The sequence below is a fragment of the Gekko japonicus genome, unplaced genomic scaffold (genome assembly GCF_001447785.1).
Source record: "Gekko japonicus isolate JY-2015 unplaced genomic scaffold, Gekko_japonicus_V1.1 scaffold2661, whole genome shotgun sequence".
Lineage (NCBI taxonomy): Eukaryota > Metazoa > Chordata > Lepidosauria > Squamata > Gekkonidae > Gekko > Gekko japonicus.
The window spans coordinates 1-27,468 of NW_015167136.1; the positions used below are offsets into that span (position 1 = coordinate 1).

At 55.3% G+C, this 27,468-nt stretch overlaps 2 protein-coding genes across 3 annotated transcripts in view; one reads left to right on the plus strand and one right to left on the minus strand.

The window, feature by feature from the left end:
* The first annotated feature begins 3,354 nt into the window (after positions 1-3,354).
* Positions 3,355-20,962, plus strand: DNASE2 (deoxyribonuclease II, lysosomal). 2 transcript variants are annotated; one of them, XM_015413057.1, is made up of 8 exons: positions 3,355-3,414; positions 3,808-3,935; positions 8,399-8,576; positions 10,236-10,308; positions 11,447-11,605; positions 13,030-13,227; positions 13,560-13,740; positions 20,906-20,962. In XM_015413057.1, exons 2-8 carry the CDS (start codon positions 3,841-3,843, stop codon positions 20,907-20,909), a joined length of 888 nt encoding a protein of 295 aa, XP_015268543.1. In that variant the 5' UTR covers positions 3,355-3,414; positions 3,808-3,840; the 3' UTR covers positions 20,910-20,962. The 2 variants fall into 2 exon arrangements, with proteins under 2 accessions (XP_015268543.1, XP_015268542.1); XM_015413056.1 differs by lacking the exon at positions 20,906-20,962 and having other exon boundaries at positions 13,560-14,423.
* Positions 20,963-21,062: 100 nt separating this feature from the next.
* The window catches only part of SMARCA4 (SWI/SNF related, matrix associated, actin dependent regulator of chromatin, subfamily a, member 4), a 110,793-nt gene continuing 104,387 nt past the window's right edge, over positions 21,063-27,468 (minus strand). Inside the window, exons 33-36 of the mRNA XM_015413054.1 lie at positions 25,812-25,910; positions 24,150-24,282; positions 21,905-22,044; positions 21,063-21,139 (exon numbers count right to left, since the gene is read on the minus strand). Coding sequence (XP_015268540.1) covers positions 21,107-21,139; positions 21,905-22,044; positions 24,150-24,282; positions 25,812-25,910 — 405 coding nt within the window. The 3' untranslated portion in view covers positions 21,063-21,106. The remainder of the gene's footprint in view (positions 21,140-21,904; positions 22,045-24,149; positions 24,283-25,811; positions 25,911-27,468) is intronic.

Below are 27,468 nucleotides of genomic sequence, written 5' to 3' on the forward strand. Positions count from 1 at the left end.
AAGCACAGAGACCACGAAGAAGATCATTATGTTACAACACACTATTGCCAAGACGTACTAATTCCCAGATTTCATTTTTTTAAGTGAAATCTCCCAGCCCTTTCACTCCTACCTTTCCCTTTATACCTCCACAACAAAAAAGGGCTCAAGACTGCCAGATTGCAAACTTTGGCTTGACAGTCCAGGATCGGAGTTTCCTCCTCCACGGGGCCTGTGAAGCAAGGCTGGTTCAAGCTATCTTTTCACCCTAAGCAAGGTATACTCACCCACTCCTGTGCCCATGTGGCTACCAGAGCCAGATCCAGCAGGGGTGCAGGTCTAGGGACAGAGGCAATTTAATTGATTGATTAATTAATTCTGTATTGCTAATGGCTGGGAACCAGCTTAGCCCCTGTGAAGCGTCTGTGCCCGCCTCACTGTGCGGCTCCTGGAGGAGGGGCCATGGCTCAGTGACAGAACATCTGCTTGGCATGCGGAAGGTCCCAGGTTCAATCCCCGGCATCTCCAGTTAAAAAGGCCCAGGCAGGAGGTGATGGGAGAGACCTCCGCCTGAGACCCTGGAGAGCTGTCAAGAGGGCCTGTGGCTCAGTGGAAGAGTAACTGCTTGGCCTGCTGAAGGTCCCAGGTTCAATCCCCGGCATCTCCAGTTAAAAAGGCCCAGGCAGGAGGTGATGGGAAAGACCTCCGCCTGAGACCCTGGAGAGCTGTCAAGAGGGCCTGTGGCTCAGTGGCAGAGCCTCTGCTTGGCATGCAGGAGGTCCCAGGTTCAAACCCCGGCATCTCCAGTTAAAAAGGCCCAGGCAGGAGGTGATGGGAAAGACCTCCGCCTGAGACCCTGGAGAGCTGTCAAGAGGGCCTGTGGCTCAGTGGCAGAGCCTCTGCTTGGCATGCAGGAGGTCCCAGGTTCAAACCCCGGCATCTCCAGTTAAAAAGGCCCAGGCAGGAGGTGATGGGAAAGACCTCCGCCTGAGACCCTGGAGAGCTGTCAAGAGGGCCTGTGGCTCAGTGGCAGAGCCTCTGCTTGGCATGCAGGAGGTCCCAGGTTCAAACCCCGGCATCTCCAGTTAAAAAGGCCCAGGCAGGAGGTGATGGGAAAGACCTCCGCCTGAGACCCTGGAGAGCTGTCAAGAGGGCCTGTGGCTCAGTGGCAGAGCCTCTGCTTGGCATGCAGGAGGTCCCAGGTTCAAACCCCGGCATCTCCAGTTAAAAAGGCCCAGGCAGGAGGTGATGGGAAAGACCTCCGCCTGAGACCCTGGAGAGCTGTCAAGAGGGCCTGTGGCTCAGTGGCAGAGCCTCTGCTTGGCATGCAGGAGGTCCCAGGTTCAAACCCCGGCATCTCCAGTTAAAAAGGCCCAGGCAGGAGGTGATGGGAAAGACCTCCGCCTGAGACCCTGGAGAGCTGTCAAGAGGGCCTGTGGCTCAGTGGCAGAGCCTCTGCTTGGCATGCAGGAGGTCCCAGGTTCAAACCCCGGCATCTCCAGTTAAAAAGGCCCAGGCAGGAGGTGATGGGAAAGACCTCCGCCTGAGACCCTGGAGAGCTGTCAAGAGGGCCTGTGGCTCAGTGGCAGAGCCTCTGCTTGGCATGCAGGAGGTCCCAGGTTCAAACCCCGGCATCTCCAGTTAAAAAGGCCCAGGCAGGAGGTGATGGGAAAGACCTCCGCCTGAGACCCTGGAGAGCTGTCAAGAGGGCCTGTGGCTCAGTGGCAGAGCCTCTGCTTGGCATGCAGGAGGTCCCAGGTTCAAACCCCGGCATCTCCAGTTAAAAAGGCCCAGGCAGGAGGTGATGGGAAAGACCTCCGCCTGAGACCCTGGAGAGCCACTCCCAGTCCGAGTAGACAAGACTGACCTTGGTGGACCGAGGGGGGTCTGATTCAGCAGAATGCCACTTCATGTGGTCAAGTGCGTCCACTAGGGCTGCAAACCTCCAGGCGGTGGCTGGAGACCTCCTGCTATTACAATGGATTTCCAGGCGGGGCAGATCCGTTCACTAGAAGAAAGTGGCTGCTTTGGAAACTAGATTCTGTGGCACTGAAGTCCCCCCCCCAACCAACCTGTCCTCCTCAGGCTCAACAACCCAAAAATCTCCAGGTGTTTCCGAACCTGGAGGTGGCCACCCCCGTGTTAACTGGGTAACGAATCGGGGAGAGGCCCTTGTGCTGCAGGCGGGGCTTGGTCCCCCTGGGGCCCACACAGCTGGGCCAGTCCTCCAACTTGTTTTCCCACCAGGCCCATTCCCAAATCTTGGAGGGACAACACCTGCATCGTCTTCCCAATACCTGCACCCTCGAGTCACTGGGCGATTCTGCACCTGGCATTTTCTTGACTGGGAGGAAAAAGTGCAGCTCAAAACCACATTCAGACCGATGCTCCCTCTAAGCTGTGGAGTCCTGTGAGCAAAAATTCTACTTTGAGAGCTGCTGGCATTAAAGTTGTGAGCGAGCCATTTGGATGCTGCTGAAACTAGTTTGCTCTGGAGCCCTCCTCCCTGAGCTGAGACAAAAATGTGTGAGCCAGTTTGGTGTAGCAGTTAAGTGCACGGACTCTAATCTGGGAGAGGCGGGTTTGATTCCCCACTCCTCCACTTGCAGCTGCTGGATGACCTTGGGCAAACCGTAGTTCTGACAAGAGCTGTCCTTGAAAAAGAGCGATTTCTGTCAGAGCTCTCTCAGCCCCGCCTGCCTCACAGGGTGTCTGTGGTGGGGAGGGGAAAGGAGTCTAAGCCGCTCAGAGACACCTTTGGGTAGTGAAGGGCAGGGTAGAAATCCAATCTCTTCTTCCTTTTCTATGAGCCGGAGGCTAAAAAACTGTGAGCTAGCTCACCCAAACTCAGCTTAGAGGGAACACTGCCAGGGGCAAGGCCGTACTGACTGAACGGCCATAAATCTATGCAGAAGGTACCATAAAACCCGAGGATCCAAGGAAGCGAAAGCAGCCTGGAGCGCGGAGGATACCATAGAATCCGACACCGAAGGACGCGGAAGCCGCATGCCCTGCAGCAGGGGGGAGCTGTGCGGTTCGCAAACCAACGGAGGGGCAAGCGACTGCAGGACCGGCCCCGTCTCCCGCAGCCCGTGCGCGGCTGAGCCGCCCATGCATCCCGCTCCTGCCCCCTGGAACGCAGAGGGGCGGGCGTGTCCGCGCGCAGGAGGAGACGCGTGCACCGGGGGTAACGTGTGGACAGGGCCCGACACGCACAGTCCGGCTCGGGCTTCCCGGCCAGGCCCAGCGGCAGCCCAGACGGCGGCTCCTCCCCCCCCGACGCAGCCGAGCCCGGGGAAGCCCAGCCCAGCCCCGACCCAGCAGCCGGCCCCGCCCCGCCCCGCCCCGCCGGGCACGTGACTCCCACCTCCTGCCCTCGCCCGGCTGCGCTGCGGGAGCCAGTCCGCCCCTGCTGGAAGTCGCTCCCAGAGCCCGGTAAGGCGCGTAGGGCAGCGCCGCTCGCCGCCTCCTCCTCCTCTCGGGCCCGGGGGCGCCTGCTTGGGGACCCCGCGGGGCGCGGCGCGGCTCCACCTCGGCGCGCTCCCCCTCTCCTTCCCACTTCCCCATTTCGCGGGGGAGGAGGAGGAGGAACCCCCAAAAGTGGCCGGGCCGGTTGGGTGGCTCGGGGGTGGAGGAGGAGCGCTCTGCGTATGCTCAGAGGCACGGCGCAGGGAGGCGGGGGGCGTGTGCCGGGTGGCAGCCTGCCCTCTCGCCTGGGTTGGGGAGCGGCTGGCCTGGAGGCGGTCGGCGGGGGAGGGAGGCGAAGAGCGGGCGCCTGCCTAGCGTGGCCTGGCCCGCGACCCGCAGCTGCTGCTTTTCTCCTTGCAGGGATCCTGCCATTGCTTGACACACACACCCGCCATGCTGCGCCTCCTGCTCCTGGCCGTGGCCCTGGCCTGCCGCCCTGCCCGGGGGGGCATCTCCTGCTACGACGACGCCGGGCAGCCCGTGGACTGGTGCGTCTCCCCCCCACCCCCTTCCTCTGCCCCCCGGCCCTCTGCTGCTTTCTTCTTGCAAGAGGGAGGACGCAAAACCTGCTTGCTACAAACATGCTGAGATTCAGCGGGAGCCCTTGAGACCGACATCAAGGCTCCCTCTAAGCTGCGGAGTCCTGCGAGCAAAAGTTCTGCTTTGGGAGCTCCTGGCATTAAAGTTGTGAGCCGGGGACTTGGCTGCTGCATCAATTAGTTTGCTCTGGAGCCCCATCCTGCCTGAGCTGAGACAAAGGATGTGTGAGCTGGAGGCTAAAAGACTGTGAGCTAGCTCACACTGACTCAGCTTAGAGGGAACACTGGTTGGGTAGGGGTGGGGGCCAGTGCTCCCTCTAAGCTGTGGAGTCCTGTGAGCAAAAATTCCACTTTGCGAGCAACTGGCATTAAAGTGGTGAGCGAGCGATTTGCCTACTGCATGAATTAGTCCGCTCTGGAGCCCTCCTTCCTGAGCTGAGACAAAGAATATGTCAGCCAGAGGCTAAAAAACTGTGAGTCGGCTCACACTTGACTCAGCCTAGAGGGAACACTGATTGTACCTTCGGGGGGGTCCCATGCGGGTAACTGATCTCCAGCAGCCATTCTTTGGGTCTGATCCCTGAGGGAGAATTTGACCCAGGGCGACCCACAGCCTCCCCGATGCCTCGTTCTGCCCCCAGACAGACAGACAGGCCCCTCGACAGGAGGGCAGGGGTCCGCTGGGCCAAGGATGGGCAGCAGAGAAAGCCAGTGTGGGTCACAAGGAGGCTCACAATCCCCACTGCTGGAGTAACTTTGCAGAGGGAGAACAAAGTTGGAGTCAAACTCAGACTTTGTTCGGCTGCTTCAGACCAACACAGCTGTACACCTGAACCTGCCTGCAGAGGGCGCTGTGGTAGAGTGAAACAAACAGGTGAGGAGGCCTTGGTCACCTTATGGTCAAAACCAGGTCAAGAGCGATTCATGGCTTGGTGTCCTCTTGAGGCAGGGTTATTTCTCACTGCTTGCTTCCTTTTGGGGATGGGCTGTGGCTCAGTGGAAGAATGCAGAAGGTCCCCGGTTCAATCCCCACCCCCCAGCATCTCCAGCTAAAAAGGGCCAGGCAGGAGGTGATGGGAAAGACCCTCGCCTGAGACCCTGGAGAGCTGTAAAGAGGGGCTGTGGCTCAGTGGCAGAGCCTCTGCTTGGCATGCAGGAGGTCCCAGGTTCAATCCCTGGCATCTCCAGCAAAAAAGGACCAGGCAGAAAGTGATGGGAAGGACCTTCCTCTGCCTGAGACCTTGGAGAGCAGCTGCCAGTCTGAGTAGACAAGTCCGACCTTGGTGGATTCAGTATAAGGCCGTTTCATGTGTGTTCGCACGTGCACCTTTGTTGATTGCACTGAATAAAATCCAGATGAGTGAGCAGCTGCATAGTCTGAAAGCCCTGCAAATAATGTATAGCCTCCGTAAAGGGGAACAACATTTGTGGCAGGGGAGGAGCTTTCATGACTCACCGCTCACTTCTTCAGTAAAAACTAGACGAGTGAGCGACTAAAAACCTTTCGTTTGAAACCTCTACAAATAATGTATAACCTCCTTAAAGGGGAGCAACATTTGTGGCAGGGGGCGAGCTTTCCTGAGTCACATCTCACTTCTTCAGATAGGTCAAGATGGGTGGCCGTGTGCGGCAGGAGAGAAGAGCGAGAGTCCAGTGGCACCTTAAAGATTCACACAATTTGTGGCAGGGGAGGAGCTTTCGTGAGTCACGGCTCACTTCTTCAGATAGATCAAAAGGGGGATAGCTGTGTTAGTCTGTCTGTAGCAGAAGAAAAAAAGCAAGCGTCGAAGAGTACCTTAGATTCACAAAATTGGTGGCAGGGGGGGAGCTGTTGTCGGTCACGGCTCACTTCTGTTAGTCTGGAAGGTGCTCCTGGACCCTGGCTCTTTTTCACTGCTACAAACTAACCCAGCTTCCCATCTAGGTCCTCTGTCTTTCAGCTGTGTGCTCTCTACAGAGTGCACACTGCAGGTGCCACACTTTGTACAGTGCAGGCAGATTCCTTGTCTGCCTTCTAGCCTTTTGCTTCTTTCTGTGACCTTTTAGAAACACGTAGCAAAAGGGCATTCACTACTTCTTCAGCCTTCTGATTGGAGACTGGTTCAGGTGGGGTCGCCGTGTTGGCCTGAAACAGCAGAAGAAAATTTGAATCCAGTGGCACATTTAAGACCCACAAAGTTTTATTCACGGTATAATATTTTGTGTGTGCACATGCTTTTCTAGATCTCTGTATCTGAAGAAGTGTGCATGTACACGAATGCATATACCTCCAGAGGAGGGCAACCAGGACGGCGAGAGGGCTGGAATCCAAGTCTTAGGAGGAAAGGCTGAAAGAGTTGGGTCTGTTTAGCCTGGGAAAGAGAAGGCTTAGAGGGGACACGATTGCAGTCTTCAAGTATCTGAAGGGCTGTTATATAGAAGACGGAGCAGATCTATTCTCTTTTGCTCAGGATGCAAGACAAATCGAACGGGTGGGAATTAGAAGGGAGTCGTTACCGGCTAAATATCAGGAGAAACTTCCTGACTGTCAGAGTGGTTGAGCAGTGGAACAGTCTGGCTTGGAAGGTGGTGGAGGCTCCTTCACTGGACGTTTCCAAGTGGAGGCTGGACGACCATCTTTCGCGTATGTTGTAGGGGCTCTCTTTCGGCTGTGCTCCTGCAGAATTCAGGGGGTTGGACTAGATGACCTGCAAGGTACCTTCCGACTCTTAACATTCTATGAACATTCTATGATTCTACCTTGAATTGGTCTTTATTGGTCTCAAAGGTGCCCCACTGGACTCGAACTTTGTTCCTGTTGGGAACAGTTAGCTTTCCGTCTTGGCGGTGGGCGGGGCTCGAATGAGCCCCCCCCCAAACCACGGCCGCTCTGCAGGTTCTCCTTTGGGCTGGAAAAGTGAGATTTTTAATTTCTCTGGGGGGGAAATAGGGGAGCCCCATGGGCCGTGCCTAGATCGGGCCCAACATTCTCTGGATACCCCCCAAGACAGGAAGGGGAACCTCCTGCCAGCCACGCCGGCCAGAGACTGGATCCACGCCCCCCCCCCGGGTTTGGAAATGCAGGTCAGCCAGTCTGTGTGAATGACAGGCATGCCTGACGGCGGCCGTTGGAGGTATTCAGTCTCGCCTGCTCCTTTCTGATAACGGGAAGGGGGAGCTTTCTTTTGACACAAGACCCTTCCCTACTTTGCCTCGTGGAAGTCAGCTGCTTCACAAATGCCTGCTGGAATGGAGGCGGCGGAGGGTTTAGCTGTCTTTGCCTGGGGAGGGGGAGACCCCCCACTTCTACGCTTCACCCAGAAATGGGACGAATGAGGAAAACGGGGGTCCTCGTTCTGCCCTCGTGCACAGGATTTACTCTCCCCTGGAATCCAGGGGCATTTAAATGGCCTGGTAGTGCCTGGATTATGTCCTTGGGATAGGCTGCCAAGGAGACCGGGGATGTGGGGAGAGGGTCTGCCTGCCGAACAGGGCTTTGTGGGCCCTGCTTATAGAGGGGCCAGGCACAGGGGAGTTCAGCTGGCTGCACTGAGCCACACCGAGAGAACCAGTTTGGTGTAGTGGTTAGGAGCGTGGACTCTAATCTGGGAGAACTGGGTTTGATTCCCCACTCCTCCACTTGCACCTGCTGGATCAGACCGTCCCTGGTCTGACCCAGCAGGGCTCTTCTGAGGTTCTTATATCAGGGGAAGGCCTCGGCCCCTCTGCCCTGTTCTTGGCCCTCCGGAGGGACTGGCTGGCCCCTGTGTGAGACGGGAGGCTGGACTGGAGGGACCCTCCCTGGTCTGACCCAGCAGGGCTCTTCTGGTGTCCTTCTCAGGGGAAGGCCTCGGCCTCTCTGCCCTGTTGCTGGCCCTCCAGAGGGACTGGCTGGCCCCTGTGTGAGACGGGAGGCTGGACTGGAGGGACCCTCACTCATCTGACCCAGCAGGGCTCTTCTGGTGTCCTTCTCAGGGGAAGGCCTCGGCCTCCCTGCCCTGTTGCTGGCCCTCCAGAGGGACTGGCTGGCCCCTGTGTGAGACGGGAGGCTGGACTGGAGCGACCCTCACTCATCTGACCCAGCAGGGCTCTTCTGAGGTTCTTATGAGACAGGGGGATGGGTGCAGCCACAAATATCTACCACAGGAGGCAGGCCTAGTAACAAAATGGCTGCCGCAGTTTATGTTCGGTCACACCCTGAAGATCCTTGTGTTCCTCTGGTGGCAGGAACATTTTAAAAAACTCTGTACAGCCAATCAGATCACCAGTGGCCAATCGGAAGCTTTGCTGGGCAATAGGCCCACCTCGCTCCGCCCACTTGGCAAGGGCTGGAGAAAGTGCCCACGGGCACCGTGTTGGGGAACCCCTGGGTTAGTGTCTTCCAATAGGCCTGGGTCTCTTGCCTGCTCACAGTTCTTTTTCCTCTGCAACAGGTTTATTGTCTACAAACTGCCCAAATCCCATCACCACACCCCGGCAGAAGGCAAGCGCTACATGTACCAAGATCAGCACACGCAGGGCTGGGTGGAAGGCAGGAGTCTCATGGACAGAACCGAGGGAGCCGTGGGCCGGACTCTGCAACAGCTGTACGTGGAAGCCACACGGAGGCAGGTGAGTCGGGGGAAAGGATCAACCAGGGGAAAGGGAGAAGCGCTTTGCAGGCACCGACTGAGGTGAGAACGAAGGATCAAACCAGACCTGCACTGCGAGGATCAGGGTTCTCTCTCCTTTGGCATCCGTGTTAAGAACATAAGAACAGTAGAAGAGAGCTGGGGCTCAGGCAAGTGGTCCCTCCAGTCCAGCCTCCCGTCTCACACAGGGGCCAGCCAGTCTCTCTGCAGGGCCAGCAACAGGGCGGAGAGGCCGAGGCCTTCCCCTGAGAAGGACACCAGAAGAGCCCTGCTGGGTCAGACCAGGGAGGGTCCCTCTAGTCCAGCCTCCCGTCTCACACAGGGGCCAGCCAGTCTCTCTGCAGGGCCAGCAACAGGGCGGAGAGGCCGAGGCCTTCCCCTGAGAAGGACACCAGAAGAGCCCTGCTGGGTCAGACCAGGGAGGGTCCCTCTAGTCCAGCCTCCCGTCTCACACAGGGGCCAGCCAGTCTCTCTGCAGGGCCAGCAACAGGGCGGAGAGGCCGAGGCCTTCCCCTGAGAAGGACACCAGAAGAGCCCTGCTGGGTCAGACCAGGGAGGGTCCCTCTAGTCCAGCCTCCCGTCTCACACAGGGGCCAGCCAGTCTCTCTGCAGGGCCAGCAACAGGGCGGAGAGGCCGAGGCCTTCCCCTGAGAAGGACACCAGAAGAGCCCTGCTGGGTCAGACCAGGGAGGGTCCCTCTAGTCCAGCCTCCCGTCTCACACAGGGGCCAGCCAGTCTCTCTGCAGGGCCAGCAACAGGGCAGAGAGGCCAAGGCCTTCCCCTGATTTTTGTGGTTATGATTCAGGGATATGTCTATTGGGGATGTGACAGTATTCCCCCTCCACATTCCTGGGTGCATGGAATTGTGGGGGATGAGAACAACAAAGGCTGGCCAGGATATTTTGTGATTCCTGAGAAATCTCACAGCACAATCCAAGAAGTTACGTCAAAGGATCACTCAGTCAAAGTTGCCGAAAGTGCTGAAACATATTTGCGCTCCTCTGCCTCCTTGGTATTCCCACACCAGTTTCCCATGTAACCCTTTGGGCGGCAGACTCTTAAGTGGGAGACCCCCATCTTGGAGAAGAAATGTGGGAATAATTGAGGCAGAGAAAGCTGTGGGGAAGGAAGCGTAACAGCAGCGGTCATTTCGTAGAAAAAGAGGTGCAGGAGCTCATTAGCATAACTCATTAGCACGACTTATTTGCATATGCCACGCCCCTTGACATCACCGGAAGTGTGTCAGAAGGCAGCACCCACCGCTCTGGCTCCACGGGACTGTTTTGGATTGCTAGCTATTGGGGGGGGGGGGAAGTGGAGATTTGCACCCAAGAGCTTGTACCTGAATAAAACTTGGTCTTAAATGTGCCACTGGACTGTTTTGGATCCAGGGGGAGCTCTGCAACTTACCTGGCTGCTTCTTGCTCTGACTGAGGGCTGCTGGGAGCAGGGGGCGGGGCTTGTTGCATGTGCCCACCCCCTGGGCTCTTTACTGCCGGAGCTCCGCTCCTGTGCGCTCCTGCAGGAAATGACCCGTGTAACAGAAATGGGACAGGTGCTGTGCCGGGGGTGGTTGAGGCAGGATCGGGGCTGGCCTAGACCGATCCTCTCATGGGCCCTCTGTTCTGTCGCCCACCAGGAGGAAACGGCCTACGTCCTCTACAACGATGAGCCCCCGGGAGAGTTGTCTTCCAGCAAAGGGCACACCAAAGGTAAGGCTCCTGTCCCGAGGACCCCTGATGGAGTCCCGCAGCTCTGCCCGACGCTGCAGGTTAGGGGCCACCTACCGTCCCATCTGCCTTGCTTTGAGGACCGCTGCTGTGCCGCATGGGGAGTATTGGTCAATGTGCTCACTGTGGAGAGACCAGCTGCCTGGCCTCCCAATACCATACTCCTTGTTCACCAATTACTACCTTTGATGGAAGGAGAAGAAGAGGAGAGATTGGATTTACACCCCGCCCTTCGCTACCCAAAGGAGTCTCAGAGCGGCTTACAAATTCCTTTCCCTTCCCCTCCCCACAACAGACACCCTGGGAGGTCGGTGGGGCTGAGAGAGCTCTGACAGAAACTGCTCTTTTTCGAGAACAGCTCTTGTCAGAACTACGGCTTGCCAAAGGCTATCCAGCCAGGAGCAAGTGGAGGTGTGGGGAATCAAACCCGGTTCTCCCGGAATAGAGTCCGAGCACTTCACCACCACACCAAACTCCTTAATACTATAATATCAAGAGGCTTTTATGAACTTTTAAAACCTGGATAATCTCTCGTGGTAACTGCACATGCTCTCCAAATTGTTCTGGTAACAAATATCCAATGTGTCTGGATCAGTGCCCCCTCTAAGCTGTGGAGTCTTGTGAGCCAAAATTCCACTTTGTGAGCTCCTGGCATTAAAGTTGTGAGGGAGCAATTTGGCTACTGCAGAAATTAGTTTTGCTCTGGAGCCCTCCTTCCTGAGCGAAGACAAAAACCTGTGAGCCGGAGGCTAGAAAACTGTGAGCTAGCTCACACTAACTCAGCTTAGAGGGAACACTGGTCTGCATGTGGGGGAGTGGGGCATCAAACCCGGTTCTCCCAGACTGGAGTCCGCACACTTAACCACTATACCAAGCCTATATGTATGGACTTGGTAACTTCCATTTCAATGTATCTTAAGAAGTGTGTGGACTCCAACTTTGTTTTCCCTTCTCAGTAAGGGAGTGGAGACCAATGGGTGAGTGGAGAGTCCGTCTTGGGGCGGAAGGAGTTTGGGCCGGGGGCCGGGGGTCTCTTCTGTTAGCTCTCTGTCCCACCAGGCAGGTGTTTTGAGTCGCTTTCTGCCACTGTGATCCTCTTCCCCCCCCCCCCCCCCTTAAGGAGTCATCCTTCTGGATACTACTCAGGGTTTCTGGATGCTCCACAGCACTCCGCACTTCCCGGACCTCCAGACGAACTATAGCTGGCCTCGAAGCGCCCTGCTCAATGGGCAGAGCTTCCTGTGTGTGACTTTCCCCTACAGTCAGTTCAAAGAGATCGGTAGGTGGACCGTGTGGGATCTTCATGGGGGCACAACGTTCACTGTGGGTGTGAAGAAATGCATTTCTTCCTGGGAGGTTTGAAAGGAACGAAACCTCACCTTTGGGGTTTTTAACAGTCCCCCCCCCTCTGGGCAGAGAACAGACATGGGAAGAGGGACGTCTGTGCAACTGCTTTCCAGAATGCTCACCTTCATTCAAATGCGAGTAGAACCAGCAGGAGAGAGATTGAGGGGTCCAGATCTTCCCCTTCCTCCTAGCAGGGAACAGAGGTTTGGAGGACTTTAGGCTAGCAAGGCTCCAGGACGAAGCTGCAGGAAACACTTCCTTGACCTGGCCTGGCTGGTCAGGGGGTGGAGAAACAGATATGGGAAAACCTCCTTGTGAAAGGAAGGGGCGCTCTTTTTCTTGGGTGCTGTATCCAGGAGCGCACACAGATCTCTCCACAGGCAAGGTGGCCATTGGCCATGTTCTTGCCTCAAGAGCTGGAGCAAGCTAATGGTAATGGTAACTAGGTAGAGATGTGTAACTTCTTAAAGCTGAAGAGCCTGTCCTCTATTTTAACATCTAAAGCCTTTAGGGACTTACTTGCCCACTATTGTGAGAATTTAGTAGAAACTGCAGAATCTTTCCATGATGGATTAGGATTTTCTAGAGTTTAATTGTGAAATTTGCCATCTACTGAATAAGGAATGACACAAATTGACCTTTTGATGTTCGGAAGAAGTTTTTTCTACAAAACGGAAGCTTACTCCGGAGGATTTCGTCATCCAAATCTAAATCTAAATATGGACTTCTTTTGATAAATTGGATGGTTTATAATTCATTGTTGCATGTTTCTAGTATTATAAGCATTTGTGATGCAGCTTCCGTTGTGTCTTTTCTTGTTAGGCTTCTTTGGCTTTGGCTGTGACCTTCTTGTTTTTTCGATTCTGTGAACTGAGGCAGATCACGAGAGGGAGGGCAGGAAGGGTTGCCTCAGTGCTTAGTTCTCCTGGCCCTTTCTTACACGCCCCACCACTGGGGTCAAGAAGGAATTGTTCTCCAGGCCAGTTTGGCTGGAGATCCTGGAGGTTTTTTGTCATCTTCTGAGTGTGGAACAGCGGTCACTGGGTGTGTGTGTGTGTGGGAAGGGATCTTTGTATCCCTGGGAGAAAGTCAACTTTGAGGCACTCGTCTGGGCCCACTGCTGGACCTCCTGATGGCCCCTGGTATTTTTGGCCACTGTGTGACACAGAGTGTTGGACTGGATGGGCCACTGGCCTGATCCAACACTGGCTTCTCTTAGGTTCTTATGAATGTCCTGCCTTGTGCAGGGGGTTGGACTAGATGACCCTGGCGGTCCCTTCCAACTCTATGATTCTGTGAAAATACATTCCATGAAATAAGACCGGGTGTCCCATGTCATGTTGCCTTCTGCCCCAGGGAGACAGCTGCTCTTCACAGACCCTCTGGTGTACGACTACCGGGTGGAAGGGACCTTTGCCCAAGACCTGCCCGCCTTGCTGAACGCTTCCAAGGGGTGCCACGTCCAGCAGGAGCCCTGGAACTCCAGTGTCACTTTGACGTCGTTGGAGGGGAAGGAGTTTGTCAGCTTTGCCAAGTTTGGTCGCTTTGGGGATGGTAAGTGAGGTGGTGTGGCTGAAAAGGCTGGATAGTCCGCCCCCCCCCCCCACATCTCACCAGCAGTGTTCCCTCTAAGCTGAGTTAGTGTGAGCCAGCTCACAGTTTGTTAGCCTCCAGCTCACGCATTTTTGTCTTCACTCAAGAAGGATGTGGCTCCAGAGCCAACTAATTTATGCAGTAGGCAAATCACTCGCTCGCAACTTTCATGCCAGCAGCCCACAAAGTCTCTTTCTGCTCACAAGACTCACACAGCTTAGAGGGAGCATTGCTCACTGGCTCTTTGCATTTCTGCTGATTGAAGTCCCCCCATGTCCTTCTTCCTCCTCCAGATCTGTACTCCGGCTGGCTGGCCCAGGCCCTCGCGAGCGATCTCTACGTCGAGTTCTGGCAGAGGTCCCACGGGATCCTGCCCTCCAACTGCTCGGGGCCCTTCCGTGTCTACAACGTGGAGGCCGTGGCCTTCCAGGAGCCGGGACCCGCCTTCTCCACCATGGTGGACCACTCCAAGTGGTGCGTGGCGACCGAGAGCGATCCCGGCTGGGCCTGCGTCGGAGACATGAACCGCAACCACGCGGAGGAGTGGCGGGGGGGAGGCACCCTGTGCGTCAGGGACCCCGCGGTCTGGAAGGCCTTCCACTCCTTGGTGCAGAAGTACGCAGACTGCAAAGGGGCAGGGGAGGCCCCGCAGGACGGGTAGCGGATTGCGGGCCGGCCTCCTCGGGCGGACCCCTCCTCTGCTTTGTTGCCCCCCCCTCTAGACACCGAGGAAATGAAAACGGGGCGCTGCTTCTCTCTTCCACCACTGGACAAACACTGCCTCCCCTCCCCTTTTAATGCCGGACTGGGATAAGTGAATTAACTGTGGATGACGTGCTGATGGTTCTCATGGTGGGGATGTTTTGGCCGTCCCTCAATGACACCTGTACAGGAGTGAACTCCACTGGCTTCCGGACACCTGTGGAGCTGCCTTCTGCCGCGTCCGGCCATCGGCTGTCTTCCCTGACGGGCAGCGGCTCTCCAGGGTCTCGGGCAGAGAGGTCTTCAGCACCCCCTGACCCCTTTAACGGGAGACGCCAGAGGTGGGACCTGGGACCTCCTGCGTGCCAGGCGGATGGGCTACCTCTGAGCCACGGCCCCCTGCTGTCTTTATTGCTGGGAATCAGTGGTGGTGTGAGAAAGAGTAAACATTTGTATTCACGTTTGCATTGGTCTCCGGCTGAGAAGGCACTCACAACTGGGTTCTAATTCTGTGCAACACAGAGGTAGCGTTTGTGGCACTTGAAGCTGGACAGATGCACAGCTTAATTGAGCTCTCTGGCAGCAGGTGAGAGCCAGTTTGGTGTAGTGGTGAAGTGCACGAACTCCAATCTGGGAGAACCGGCTTTGATTCCCCACTCCTCCACTCGCAGCTGCTGGATGACCTTGGGCAAGCCGTAGTTCTGACAAGAGCTGTCCTTGAAAAAGAGCAGTTTCTGTCAGAGCTCTCTCAGCCCCGCCCACCTCACAGGGTGTCTGTTGTGGGGAGAGGGAAAGGAAAGGAGTTTGTAAGCCGCTCCACTGAGACTCCTTCGGATAGTGAAGGGTGGGGTATCAGTCCAATCTCTTCTTCTCTTTATTCCAGGGTGGTGGTTTGGTTTTTTTTTTTAAAAAAGAGGTGCCGGAACTCTCAAGAGGGAAAGGAAGTTCCCCCAGTAAAAAAGCCCTGGTTTATTCTTCCCATGGTTTGCTAATCTAACAGAATTTACAGAAAGCTACACTAGCACAGAATGCCCATGTGGATGCGTGGGAATGAGCAAGCCTCCTTCGTGTGTGGGACCCAGGGAGCGCCGATTCTCAAAAGCTCATTACCTCCCCCCCCCCCCAAAAAAAATAAACACAAGAAAAAAAATAGACGCATCCCTCCTGTGACTCTGGTGTGTCTGAAGCAATCTAGGAGGGGAGGGTGGACGCGTTTGAGGTCAGCACATGTGTGGGATGAAGCTGTGGAATATGTGAAAAGAAGTAGAAGTGAAAGACCGGGTGGTTTTTTTGGCAAACTAGACACTTCCCTTTTTAAAGAGTGGGGTCCAGGGAAGCCAGCAGCCACGGAACAGCCACGGGGAATGGCTACTAAAGGAAAAAGGAGAAGAAGAAGAGAGAAGAAGAGATTGGATTTATACCCCATCCTTCACTACCCGAAGGAGTCTCAGAGCGGCTTACAAACTCCTCTCCCTTCCCCTCCCCACAACAGACGCCCCCTGTGAGGTGGGTGAGGCTGAGAGCGCTCTTGAGAGAACTGCTCTTGAGAGAACAGCTCAGAGAGAACTTGTGACTGACCCAAGGCCATCCAGCAGGTGCAAGTAGAGGAGTGGGGAATCAAACCCGGTTCTCCCAGATTAGAGTCTGTGCACTTAACCACGACGCCAGACTGGCTCTCAATAGGGAAGTAACACACACACACACCCATTTCGGTGTGGGGAAATGGCTTGGAAGGGAAGACAGGAGCTGTGCCCCCCCCCCCCCCCCCCAACCATCCTTCTGAACCCTTTTGGGCTCGCTGTTGGTTTGTAACAGCCATTCCCCCACAGCCTGCTGTGTGGCTTCAGGGAACCCAAGTTAGGTAACGCGGATCCAATCTTTTTTTAAAAAGCAACGGTCTTGTTTGGCCCTAAATAAGTTCCATAACATGAGGCTGATGGAATATAGAACCCGAACTGAGAGCCAGGGCTGCCCCCTCCCCCATTTGTGGAACCCGTGGGCCTTTATTTTGGAACCCTGAGAACGAGGGCTGAGCACGGCAATAGACATGGCTGACTTGGACCAGCCCACAAACGCTGCCAGGTTGCAAGCCAGACCTCCCCTACGACGGGAGGCGGCTGTTTCTGCAGGCACAAAGGCGATGCCTCCTGGGATCTTCTACCAAAAATCTCTTGCCCCGGTAAGATGGGAGGAAAGGTCTTTACTTTGAGGGAGAAACAAGAGGGCGTCAGGAAACATGTTAGTGGGTGTCATGGTGCCCGTGGGCGCCTCACCTGGGGAATGACTCCTCTGCCATCAATCACAGCTTGCCCCAACTTTAGGGTCTCTGCAAAGGCCCTATAAAAAGTAGACGAGACTGGAGTCTAGCCTGCGGGAAGAGAAGTCTGAACTGTCGTCAGACTTGCTGGTCTGACTGGGTGCGCATAATGTGCGGTTACATCGCAGCTTGATTTATAGCGACCCGGAAGGGTTTTCAAGGCAAGAGTTCGTCTGCCATCGCCTGCCTCTGCGTGGCCATCCACGACTTCCTTGGTGGCCTCCCACTCAAATACTAAACAGGGCCAAGCAGTGTTCCCTCTAAGCCGAGTTCGTGTGAGCCAGCTCACAGTTTTTCAGCCTCCGGCTCACACATTCTTGTCTTAGCTTGGGAAGGATGGGGCTCCAGAGCAAACTGATTTCTGCAGCAGCCAAATCGCTCGCTCGCGACTTTAATGCCAGTGGCTCACAGAGTAGAATTTTTGCTCACAGGACTCCACGGCTTAGAGGGAGCGTTGGGGCCGACCTTGCTTAGCTTCCAAGATCCACCGAGATCGGGCTAGCGTAAGCCATCCACATCAAGGCGAGAGACACACAGTGGTGGCATGCCCTTGCCTGCCTCTGCGTAGCCACCCTGGGCTTCCCGGGCGGTCTCCCATCCAAGGACTCACCAGGGCCGACCCTGCTTAGCTTCCGAGATCTGATGAGATCAGGCTAACCTGGTAAGATTAACTGCAAAGCCATGCGGCGCGAAATAAGAAACTCTCTCCGTCCCATTTGGTCTCAAATGGTCTCTCCTTTCCATAAAGGATCCTGAGTGGGCAAAAGCCTGTTGGGACCCATTTGGGACCTGTCGCCTGCTGCAGGCAGAGGATTTGGGCTCGAAGAAGAAGAAGAGGATTGGATTTATATCCCGCCCTTCACTTGGAGTCTCAGAGCAGCTTACAAACTCCTTTCCCTTCCCCTCCCCACAACAGACACCCTCTGAGGTGGGTGGGGCTGAGAGAACTCTGACACAAACTGCTCTTTTTCAAGGATAGCTGTGCCAGAGCTTGTGACTGACCCAAGGTCACATCAGCAGGTGCAAGCGGAGGAGTGGGGAATCAAACCCGGTTCTCCCAGATTAGAGTCCGCACACTTAACCACTACACCAAACTGGCTCTCGAGTGGAAAGCCCCCACGCAGCACATCGAGCCCACGTCTTGGTCTGTTTCTGCAGAGGGTAATCACTGCCCCGAACTCCGGGTGTGTGTGTGTGTGTGTGTACCACCGCCAAGGCACTGCTGTGGGACAAGGACGAGCGATTCAACGAGCTGGTAAAGCATGCTCAGTCCGTACCTCTTCAAAGGGATGTGTGTGTGTGTGTCATCCGGTGTTCCCTCTGAGCTGCGTTTGCGTGAGCTAGCTCGTTTTTTTAGCCTCCGGCTCAGGGAGAAGGGCTCCAGAGCAAACTAATGTCTGCAGGAGCCAAATCCCTCGCTCACAACTTTCATGCCGGGAGCTCACAAAGTAGAATCTTTGCTCACAAGACTCCACAGCTCAGAGGGAGCCTTGGTGTCGTCTAATGCTGTTCCACAGACTCATGGTTCCTTTTGAACAGGACATCAGAGATGTGGTCTGAAGAAGAGTCGGTCAGATTAAACAGAAACACAGGTCGCTGCACCGGTTCATAGCCGAATCCAGCAACTCTTCTAGGTCAAAGTTAGTTAATCGTGCTTCAAAAAGCCACTCCATAAAGAACTCTCATGCCACAGGGTGTGTGTGTGTGTGTGTCTGTCTGGGGGGGTGGGGGAACTGGGTGTATCTTTTTTCCTATACGTCTCAAACCTTTTTGCTCTCAAACCTAACAACCCAAAGCAGATTTTATACACTTTATAAAAGTGTATTGGCACAGGTGGCTGAAGGCTTGGTTTCCAGTGCCCCCTTCACCTTTATGTGTGTGTTACCAGCTCGACCGTGGTTAGGAAATCCACTGTGAAGTGGGGGAAGATTGTGCACCCCAAGAACATCTGCCACATTTCACCAGAGAACATCATTATATACCTTCTCTCCTTTTCACCCCTGCTGGTTATCTTGGACCAGATCACAGTGCAGAAATGAAGTCCGCTATCTGCTTGCAGCGTTCATAAGAGCCCTGCTGGGTCAGGCCAGTGAGAGTCCCTCTAGTCCAGCATCCTCTCTCACACAGCGGACAACCGGTTCCTCTGGAGGGCCAGCAACAGGGCAGAGAGGCCGAGGCCTTCCCCTGATATTGCCTCCTGGCTCGGATTCAGAGGCTGAGTGCGTCTGAACAGGGAGGTTCCCTTTAGTCACCATGGCTAGTAGCCATTGAGAGACTTGTCCTCCATGAATCTATCTGATCCCCTTTTAAAGCTGTATATTCCTGTAGCCATCACTATATCCTCTGGCAGCAAATTCCACATTTTAATAACTGGGTATAAAGTAGTATTTCCTTTGTCCTGAAACTACTGCCCATCAGCCTCACTGGATGCCCTTGAGTTCTAGTCTTTTCTGAGGGAGAAAAAGTTATCCTTGTCAGCTCTCTCCACCCCAGGCATAATTTTAGAAACCTCTATCATGTCCCCCCTTAGTCGTTTCTCTTCTAAATGGAAAAGTCCCAGAAGACCTTTCAGCCTTTCCTCATTCATTTCTTTTGCTGAGACGTCCCAAAAGGCTCTTTCTGGTGTGGCCGCAACATGTCCCCCATCTGTTGCATGGCCCAATGGAAACTATAAATGGTAGGAAGGATGCCGGTAATCTACTCCCTGGGGCCACACGGGGGCTTTTGGGGAACACCCCTTTGAACGCCAGGCACCCATACCTATGACCCCAGGCAGTGCTCCCTCTAAGCTGAGATAATGTGAGCTAGCTCGCAGTTTTTTAGCCTCCGGCTCACAGAGTTTTGCCTTGGCTCAGGAAGGAGGGCTCCAGAACAAACTCATTGATGCAGGAGCCAAATCGCTCGCTCACAACTTTAATGCCAGTGGCTCACCAAGTAGAATTTTTGCTCACAAGGACTCCACAGCTTAGAGGGAGCATTGGTCCCAGGCACACAATGGGTGCCTGCTAAGTTCACCCCGGGGGGCAACTCCACAGCACCTATTCAACTATCAATGTGTCTTGCTAAAAAGCAAAGGGCTTTGCAAATGATCAAGGCAAACCAGCACAAAGAGAGTGTGCACTACAAAAGTGCGAGTGTGTCTCCCTCTCTCCCAGTGACCTGCAGGCCCTCGTCTTTGGAACTGAGCGGAGAGGGAGTGGTGTCACCAAGTGGAAAGGCGGGTGAGGCTGGGCGGCGATCAAGCCTCCTACCTAACGGAGGCTCCTTGTGGCCCTCAGGGAGATCGAGAGCCCAGACCTCTGCTGCCTGCTGGCAGCCATTTACAGAATCATAGAAAGGGCCACATGAGGCCATCTAGTCCAACCCCCTGGTCAATGCAGGAGCAGCCTAGAGCATCCCTGACGAGAAGTGTTTGTCCAGCCGCTGCTTAAAGACTGAGCTCACCACCTCCCCAGGCAGCTGATTCCCACTGTGGCACAACTCTGTCAAAAAAGTGCTTGCTAAGAGCCAGCCGGTACCTTCCTGCCCTTAATTTAAACCCATGATTGCGACTCCTGTCCTCTGCTGCCAAGAGGAACAGCTCCCCGCCCTCCTCTCCGTGACACAGCCCTTCAAAGACTTAAAAGGAGCCATCCTGTCCCCCCTCCACCTCCCCTTCTCCAGACGGAACATTCCGAAGAAGTCTCTCGGCCTTTCCTCGCAGGGCTTCTTGGTCTCCAGGCCCCCGATCAGCCTCGTCGCTCTCCTCCGCCCCCGCTCCGTTCTGTCCACATCCTTCTTGAAGCAAGGCCTCCAGAACAGCACACAAATACTCCAGGGGTCTGCAAAGACACCTGGGGGTCACCAGGAATGGAGTCCGCCAGCACGATGGTGTCTTTGGAAAGCGGGAAGGGCCGGGTGGGGCCTTGGCAGCAACCGCCACCACAGCACAAGGACCTTTACTGTGTAACTGAAGGTAAACTGCGGCAGCCATTTTTGAGGCTGACTCCGCCTCCTGCGGCAGCCATTTTTGTGGCTGACTCCACCTCCTGCGGCAGCCATTTTTGTGGTTGCGCCCTTGACGCTGCATCAAAATTCCAACTCTGCCCACGAGGCTCAAAAAGGTTGGGGAGCCCTGACCTAGAAGATCATCTCTTCCTGCCGCCGTGGGGCTAGCTGAACTAGCCGAGACCCCTGGGAATGACAGGAAGTCAGCCGTGGTGTGTGTGTGTGTGTGTGTGTGTGTGTAAAGCCGGGCTCCTGAGCCCTCCTTCAGTCACAGAAAGAGCAGCCCAGATGAGAGCGGAAAGAAAGAGAGCCTCCACAGAGAGTTGTTGGGTTTCAGGTTCCTTTTTTTCTTTTTTGCTTAATTTATTACTGTTTGAAATCCAGTGACACGGACACAGTCGCCGCCGCTGCCCTCTTCTCCTCGCCCCCCCCCCCCCTGGGGGCAGATGGCCGTTCAGCCTGTCCCATAAAATACAGTACTAGGAGTGGACTGCTACACACATGCGCACCCACAGGTTAAAACTACAGTGATTCAATACTGCAACTGAAAATAGGACTGCCATAAAAAGAAAAAAATATATATATATATCAAGTGTTCCCCAACTCATAATTCTTTTTTTTTTTTTTAAACAGTTAATGCTGTTACAAATGCTACCGATGTGAAGACAAGGCAAGACACAAACGTCCTACATCTTCACTGCAGTATAAATATGGAAGAGGTTTTTATACAGTTTGTACCCACATCTGACACTACGTTTCTGGCTACCCGTTGCCGCTAAAAGGAGCGCAGGACCGAGACGCCGGGGTGGGGGTCCTGCACGCCGGGAATGTCGCTTAGTCGTCTTCTGTGCCGCTTCCTGAGCGATCCTGAGAAGGAAAAAGAGGCTTCCGTGAAGAGGGCTTCAGAGGGGGAGAGTCGTGCTGGTCTGCAGGCGGAGACCTGGGATCCAGTCCAGAACCACCTTCAGCGCCTGTCTTTACAACGCCCTCCCCAACCTTTGGACCGGGAGACAGAGACCTCCGAGATCTCTGCTCCGAGTCCCATCTGACAAAGGGAACTTTGACGCTCAGAAGCTCATCCCCACCCCCCAAAGACTTGCTGGTTTCCAAGGTGCTAAACAATGCTCCCTCTAAGCTGTGGAGTCTTGTGAGCAAAAATTCTACTTTGTGAGCTCCTGGCATTAAAGTTGTGAGCAAGCGATTGGGCTCCTGCATAAATCAGTTTCCTCTGGAGCCCTCCTTTCCCGAGCGAAGGCAAAAATGTGTGAGCCGGAGGCTAAAAAACTGTGAGCTAGCTCACACTGACTCAGCTTAGAGGGAACACTGGATCTGAATCGGCCTTTTCCCGGAAGAGCTCAGGGCAGCATGCAGGATCCGCCCCCCCCTCCCGTTTTATCCTCACAGTCTTCCTGTGAGGCAGCCCGTGCGGAGAAGGGGGGGGGCGGTCTGCAGTCTCCTCAGCTGCAGGGATCGGCAGATGGATGGATGCCAGGGGCCCCACCCCGCGGCCCCTCCCTCCGCTTCTGAGCAGGCCTCCTCTGCTCCCAACGGGGTCCCCAAGACTCTCCAGGCCTTGGCCCGGGCTGGAACCTGCCCCACCCGTTCGGGGAATGAAACGCAGCCGGCGGTCACCTCCTCTTGCTCCTCTTCGCTGTCGTCGTCGCTGACGACAGGCTTGGCCCGGGAACCGCGGCTGGTGCGCCTCCGGCCTTTCATCCGGTCCTGTGCTTTCTCCTTCCGGCCCAGTTTAATCTTCACCTTCACGGAACGAGCTGGAGGAGAAAGGGGAAGACGGGATGTGAGTGTCTGGGCTGGAGGCGGCCTCTCTCTCCTCCCCCGGATACGCCCGGTGGAGCAGGATTGGAGCTTTCGCCTCCCACCCTCGTGGATGTTTGCCAGAGGCTTGCTCTACACTCGGGGTCCCCAACAATGCTCCCTCTAAGCTGTAGAGCAGGGGTGCCAAATATGCGGCCCGGGGGCCAGATCAGGCCCCCAGAGGGCTTCTATCAGGCCCGCAGTGGAACTGGCTGTCTTCTGCTTCTACTCCCAGTTCTGTTGCTGCTGCATCATTGTAGGATTGCAGCTTACAGATACACACCTGAACAGCATCCTCAGGGTTGCAACAGCACAGACATTTTGATGCAATTAATTCAGAGCAAGAGGTGTCAGTTATCCGACACTGTTAAATAAACAAAATACTGCAAGAGTGCTAATGTTTGAAGCACGTTTTTCTTTTAAGTAAAAAACCCCTCTTTGTGCTGGTGTCCTTTATAAAGTCTATATCTCCGCTACCTGGCATTACATTTTATGACACACATGGCCCAGCCCAACAAGGTCTCATTTATGTCCGATCCGGCCCTCATAACCAATGAGTTCGATCCCCCTGCTGTAGAGTCTTGTGAGCAAAAGTTCTACTTTGTGAGCTACCGGCATTAAAGTTGTGAGCAAGCAATTTGGCCGTGGCAGAAGTTAGTTTGCTCTGGAGCCATCCTGTCTGAGCTAGGACAAAAAGGTGTGAGCTGGAAGCTAAAAAACTGTGAGCTAGCTCACACTCACTCATCTTAGAGGGAACACTGGTCCCCAAACCTTCTGGAGCCTGTGGGCACCTTTCGGATTCTGACGCCAGGCGCAACCCCAGCAGGTGAAGAGAGAGGCACGGAGGGAGCACGCGTGCAGGGGACAGGGGAAGTGGTTCTTTAGAAACATACTGGGAAAGAGAAGTGAGCGGTCGTAACACCACGACTGGGGTGGCAGCTGCTGTCCAAACAACACCCTTTGAATCTGCACAGCAGATCAGTTCCTCCAGCGGCCAATCAGGATTCCCACTGGGCGGGCGCCCAACGGGTAGGGCGGGATATAAATCCCAAAAATAAGTAAGTAAGTAAATAAATAAATAAATAAACAAACCCCAAAACACTGGGTGGGCAAGCAGGAAAGGTGTTCGCAGTTGCCATGGTGCCCTTGGGCACCACACTGGGGAGGGGCCCCTGCTCTGCATCATCCAAGGGCCCCCTTGCCATACAGCATCACGGCCCCGGGAGGGGGCGGCAGCCACAAGCAGGGATGGCCTCAAGAGGGAACTGGGTGAACATCTGGAGCAGACCGGTCCCTCAGTGGCTATGAGCCCCAAGGCATAGGTAGGAACTCTCGGTCTGGGGCAAGGGATGCTCTGTATTATTTGTGCTAAGGGGGGCAACAGTGGGAGGGCTCCTAGTGTCCTGGCCCCACTGCTAGACCTCCTGAGGGCACCTGGTATTTCTGGCTCCTGTGTGACACAGAGTGCTGGACTGGATGGGCCATTGGCCTGATCCAACACTGGCTTCTCTTAGGTTCTTATAAGAGGGAATTGGATAAGCATATGGAGCAGAGGTCCATCATTGGCTATGCGCCCGAAGGAATAGATGGGAACTCTCGGTCTGGGGCAAGGGATGCTCTGTATTATTTGTGCTAAGGGGGGCAACAGTGGGAGGGCTCCTAGTGTCCTGGCCCCACTGCTAGACCTCCTGAGGGCACCTGGTATTTCTGGCTCCTGTGTGACACAGAGTGTTGGACTGGAGGGGCCACTGGCCTGATCCAACATTGGCTCCTCTTCGGTTCTTATCTACTTGCCCAACTCTGAGGAACCAAAATAAAGCTCCACCTCTCCACCCTGAATGCCCTTTTCTTGATTTTCCTTTCCCCACCTGCCCTAGAGGTCTGCCCCCATTCCAGGCAGGACGCAAGGCCTCTAACACAAGCTTGGTTCTTTCTTTCAGACCTTTCCTCAAAGGTCAGCACTCATTTTGCTGGGGCACCCCCCCCCACACACACACACAGACACTTGCTCCACATGAAAAGCTGAGGAGGGGATAGGCAGGCAGAAGGCGGGGTGACTCACACTCCGATTCCGATCCTTCTTCTTCCCCTTCCTCCTCCTCTTCGCTCTCCTCCCCTTCGCTGTCTTCCTCTTTCTCAATCTTCTGCCTCACGCTGGTGAAGACGGATTGCAACACGATGGAGTCCTCGTAAATCTGCAGGGAACCACAAACGGAAAGAGGCTTGAGTCACACTCCGGTGCAGAGCCCCACGGCTGAAGGCACGCGTTTTCCCTCAGCTTCGCCCACTCCGCTTGGGCGCCTCTGACTTCCTCGAGGGAGATACCCATCCAGGATTAATTATAACATTGATTTATTCCACCTCATTTCTACCTGGCCTTTCTCCTCGAGGAGGACCCCAAATGGCTTATGGCATTCCCCTCTCCTCCAGTGTGTCCTCACCACAACAGCCCTGTGAGGCAGGTCAGGCTGAGGTAACAGAGAGCGGGAAGGGATCACGAGGGCCATGCAGTCTAACACACTCCACAAGGTGGGAAAATGTAGAGCTCCCCCTCCTCCACCAGTGACCCTCTGCCGTATGTCCAGAGGAGAGTGTGCCTGGCCCAAGGTCACCTGGCAAGCCTCCAGAGCAGAGGGGGGATTTGAACCCGGGTCTTCTCCCAGACCCTAGTCCGACACTTTATCCACGACACCCCACTGTCTCTGTTAGTGGTATTTATACAGAAAGTACTTTGGAACGTTCAAAACTCATCAACATGGGAATATTGCAGACATCACACCCATAGGCCAGCTATTCGGCATGAATGACAAATACAACAGACGATTTCAAATAGCCTCTTGGTGGCAGACCACCGGACAAGCACAAACTACTGACCAGTGTTCCCTCTAAGCTGAGTTAGTGTGAGCTAGCTCACAGTGTCTTAGCCTCCGGCTCACACGTGTTTGTCTTCGCTCAGAAAGGGATGGCTCCAGAGCAAACGAATTGATGCAGCAGCCAAATTGCTCGCTCATAACTTTAATGCCAGGAGCTCACAAAGTAGGATTTTTGCTCACAGGACTCCACGGCTTAGAGGGAACATTGCTTTGTTGTTGTTGCTCAGTCACACAGTGGAGTCCAACTCTTTGCGACCCCATGGACCACATCGTGCCAGGCCCTCCAGGGAGCCATTGCTACGGACTACGTAAAAATTTAGCGTTTCCCCTTGTGGACCGTGCACAGTGGTGAACTTCATGGTCTCCAGACAATTCTCGGACATTCTTGGTGACCAATGTTCCTCCTAAGTTATGGAGCCCTGTGAGCAAAAATTCTACTTTGTGAGCTACTTATATTAAAGTTGGGAGTGAGCGACTTGGCTGCTGCCTAAATTAGTTTGCTCTGGAGCCCTCCGTGTGTGAACCAGAGGCTAAAAAACTGTGAGCTGGCTCACACTCACTCAGCTTAGAGGGAACACTGCTGGTGACCCCAAGAAATCTCTACTGCAAGGAGTCCCATGCGAGGCCGGAGCCTGCCCTGACGACCCCGCCCAGGCCCAGTGAAGGAGGGACAGCTGAACCCCCTGGGAATCTCGGTTTCCGGGCTGAAGCCACCCGGCCCTCGGAAATTCAGAGCAGGTGGCCAGGCGGAAGAACCCGGAGGAGGGACGGAGGGACGTCTGCGGGAGGAAAGGCAAGCGGCCCTGAGCGAGAGTACTGGTCCTGCCAAGGTGGTGGGGGAGGCCTCTTACCAAGGAGCCCTCGAGGTTGAACGTTTGTGCGTTCTGACACAGGAGCATGACGTCCTTCTCGAGGTCGTTCAGGCTGCGGTACTTGTGGTTCCGGATCCGGGGAGAGGGGAAGAATCAGATTCCGCTCTGTGCAGTCAGCGGATGACAACCTTTCTAGATGCCCAGCTTGGGTCTCATCCGATCCCGGCTACCCGCACCCCGATGGAAGACATTGCGCCACAGTTTGGCAAACGAGACCGAGGTGGAAAATCTCAACTGCTTACTGCCTGGTGACCCCACCCCCCCAGAGACGCCCCAACCGCCCGACTCACCCAGGAACCAGCAGAGGAGCGGAGCAACCACGATGCCATGGCAACCAGTGGAGCTGCGGCCTGGCTCCTCAGCGCGGGTAGCCCTGGGGGAGCCAACCTTTGGCAACCCAGAGGGTTGCAATAGCGTCGGCAGAGCACAGCCCCTGGTGCCTGCACCGCGGAACCTTGCCCCAGCGTGCAGTGGTGCGGACGTCGCAGAGGGTGGACACGGCGAGGATCCCAGGTGGCGGCACCAGCAGCGCAGCCCCTGGGCCGCCAGGACCGCCGCCAGCACACTTGCGACCACGCCTGGAACGCCCAGACGGCGTCCGGAGTTATCACCGGGGGCAGGGCCAGACTGGGAGTAGAGGGAGCAGGGAACATAGGCGGTGCTGGGATTGGGGAAGAGGGAATAAAAGGAGAGAGAGGCAGAGGGGCCGGGGAGGAGAAACGTGCAACAGAACTGAGCTGGGAGAAACGGAACGCAAGAGAGAGAGAGGGAGAACGAGAGGCGTCCTGCGCACGCCGGCGGAGGGACTTAAGGGGTGACGTTAACCCCGTCCCCTGCCTATCTGAGGCCCCACGGCAAACTCCTCCTGAACGGACTCCCTCCAACTCCCAGGACCGTCCGCCCTGGTGGGTAGCCAGACGCCACGGCCATGGGCAGGTCAGCTCCCGGGCCACAGACAGAGCCTGACACTTATGACTGAGGAACCCTCTTATAGACAGGATTCCACGAAAAGGGAACTGTGAAAAGAAGGGGCAATACAGGAACAAGCCGCGCGTGGCCTACTCTGGCCTGCCTTCACCCCCGTAAAATCGAGCCCCCGTGCGGAGGCTTCCTGGGGGGGAGGCAGACCTTGAGAATCAGACGATGCGAGGTTTCTGGCCCACAACTATTTCTGTCACGCCACCCACCCACATACACCCGCGCTAGTCATCTGTGGCACGTTGATAGTGTGAGCGGAAGCGGCAGATGCTTGCCAGCCGACAAATACTTCCGCTGCCTGGCTGCCTACGGGCAATTGTCCTGCATCGCCGGTGGCTGACTACTTATGTGCCCAATATAGTATGGAAATCTGACCCTGCTCTCTTTGAAAGAGTTTTAGATTTAGAACCACAGCTCCATTTTTGGTATACTGTAACGGATATTTTCCTGCCAACCTAGCAGTTCGAAAGCAAGAAATTGCAAGTAGATAAATAGGTACCACTTCCGTGGGAAGGTAACAGCGTTCCGTGCGCCTTGGTGTTTCGTCACGCCGGCCACATGACTACGGAAACGTCTTCGGACAGCGCTGGCTCTTCGGCTTGGAAACGGAGATGAGCACCGGAACCCTAGAGTCAGACTCGATTGGCTTTCGAGCAAG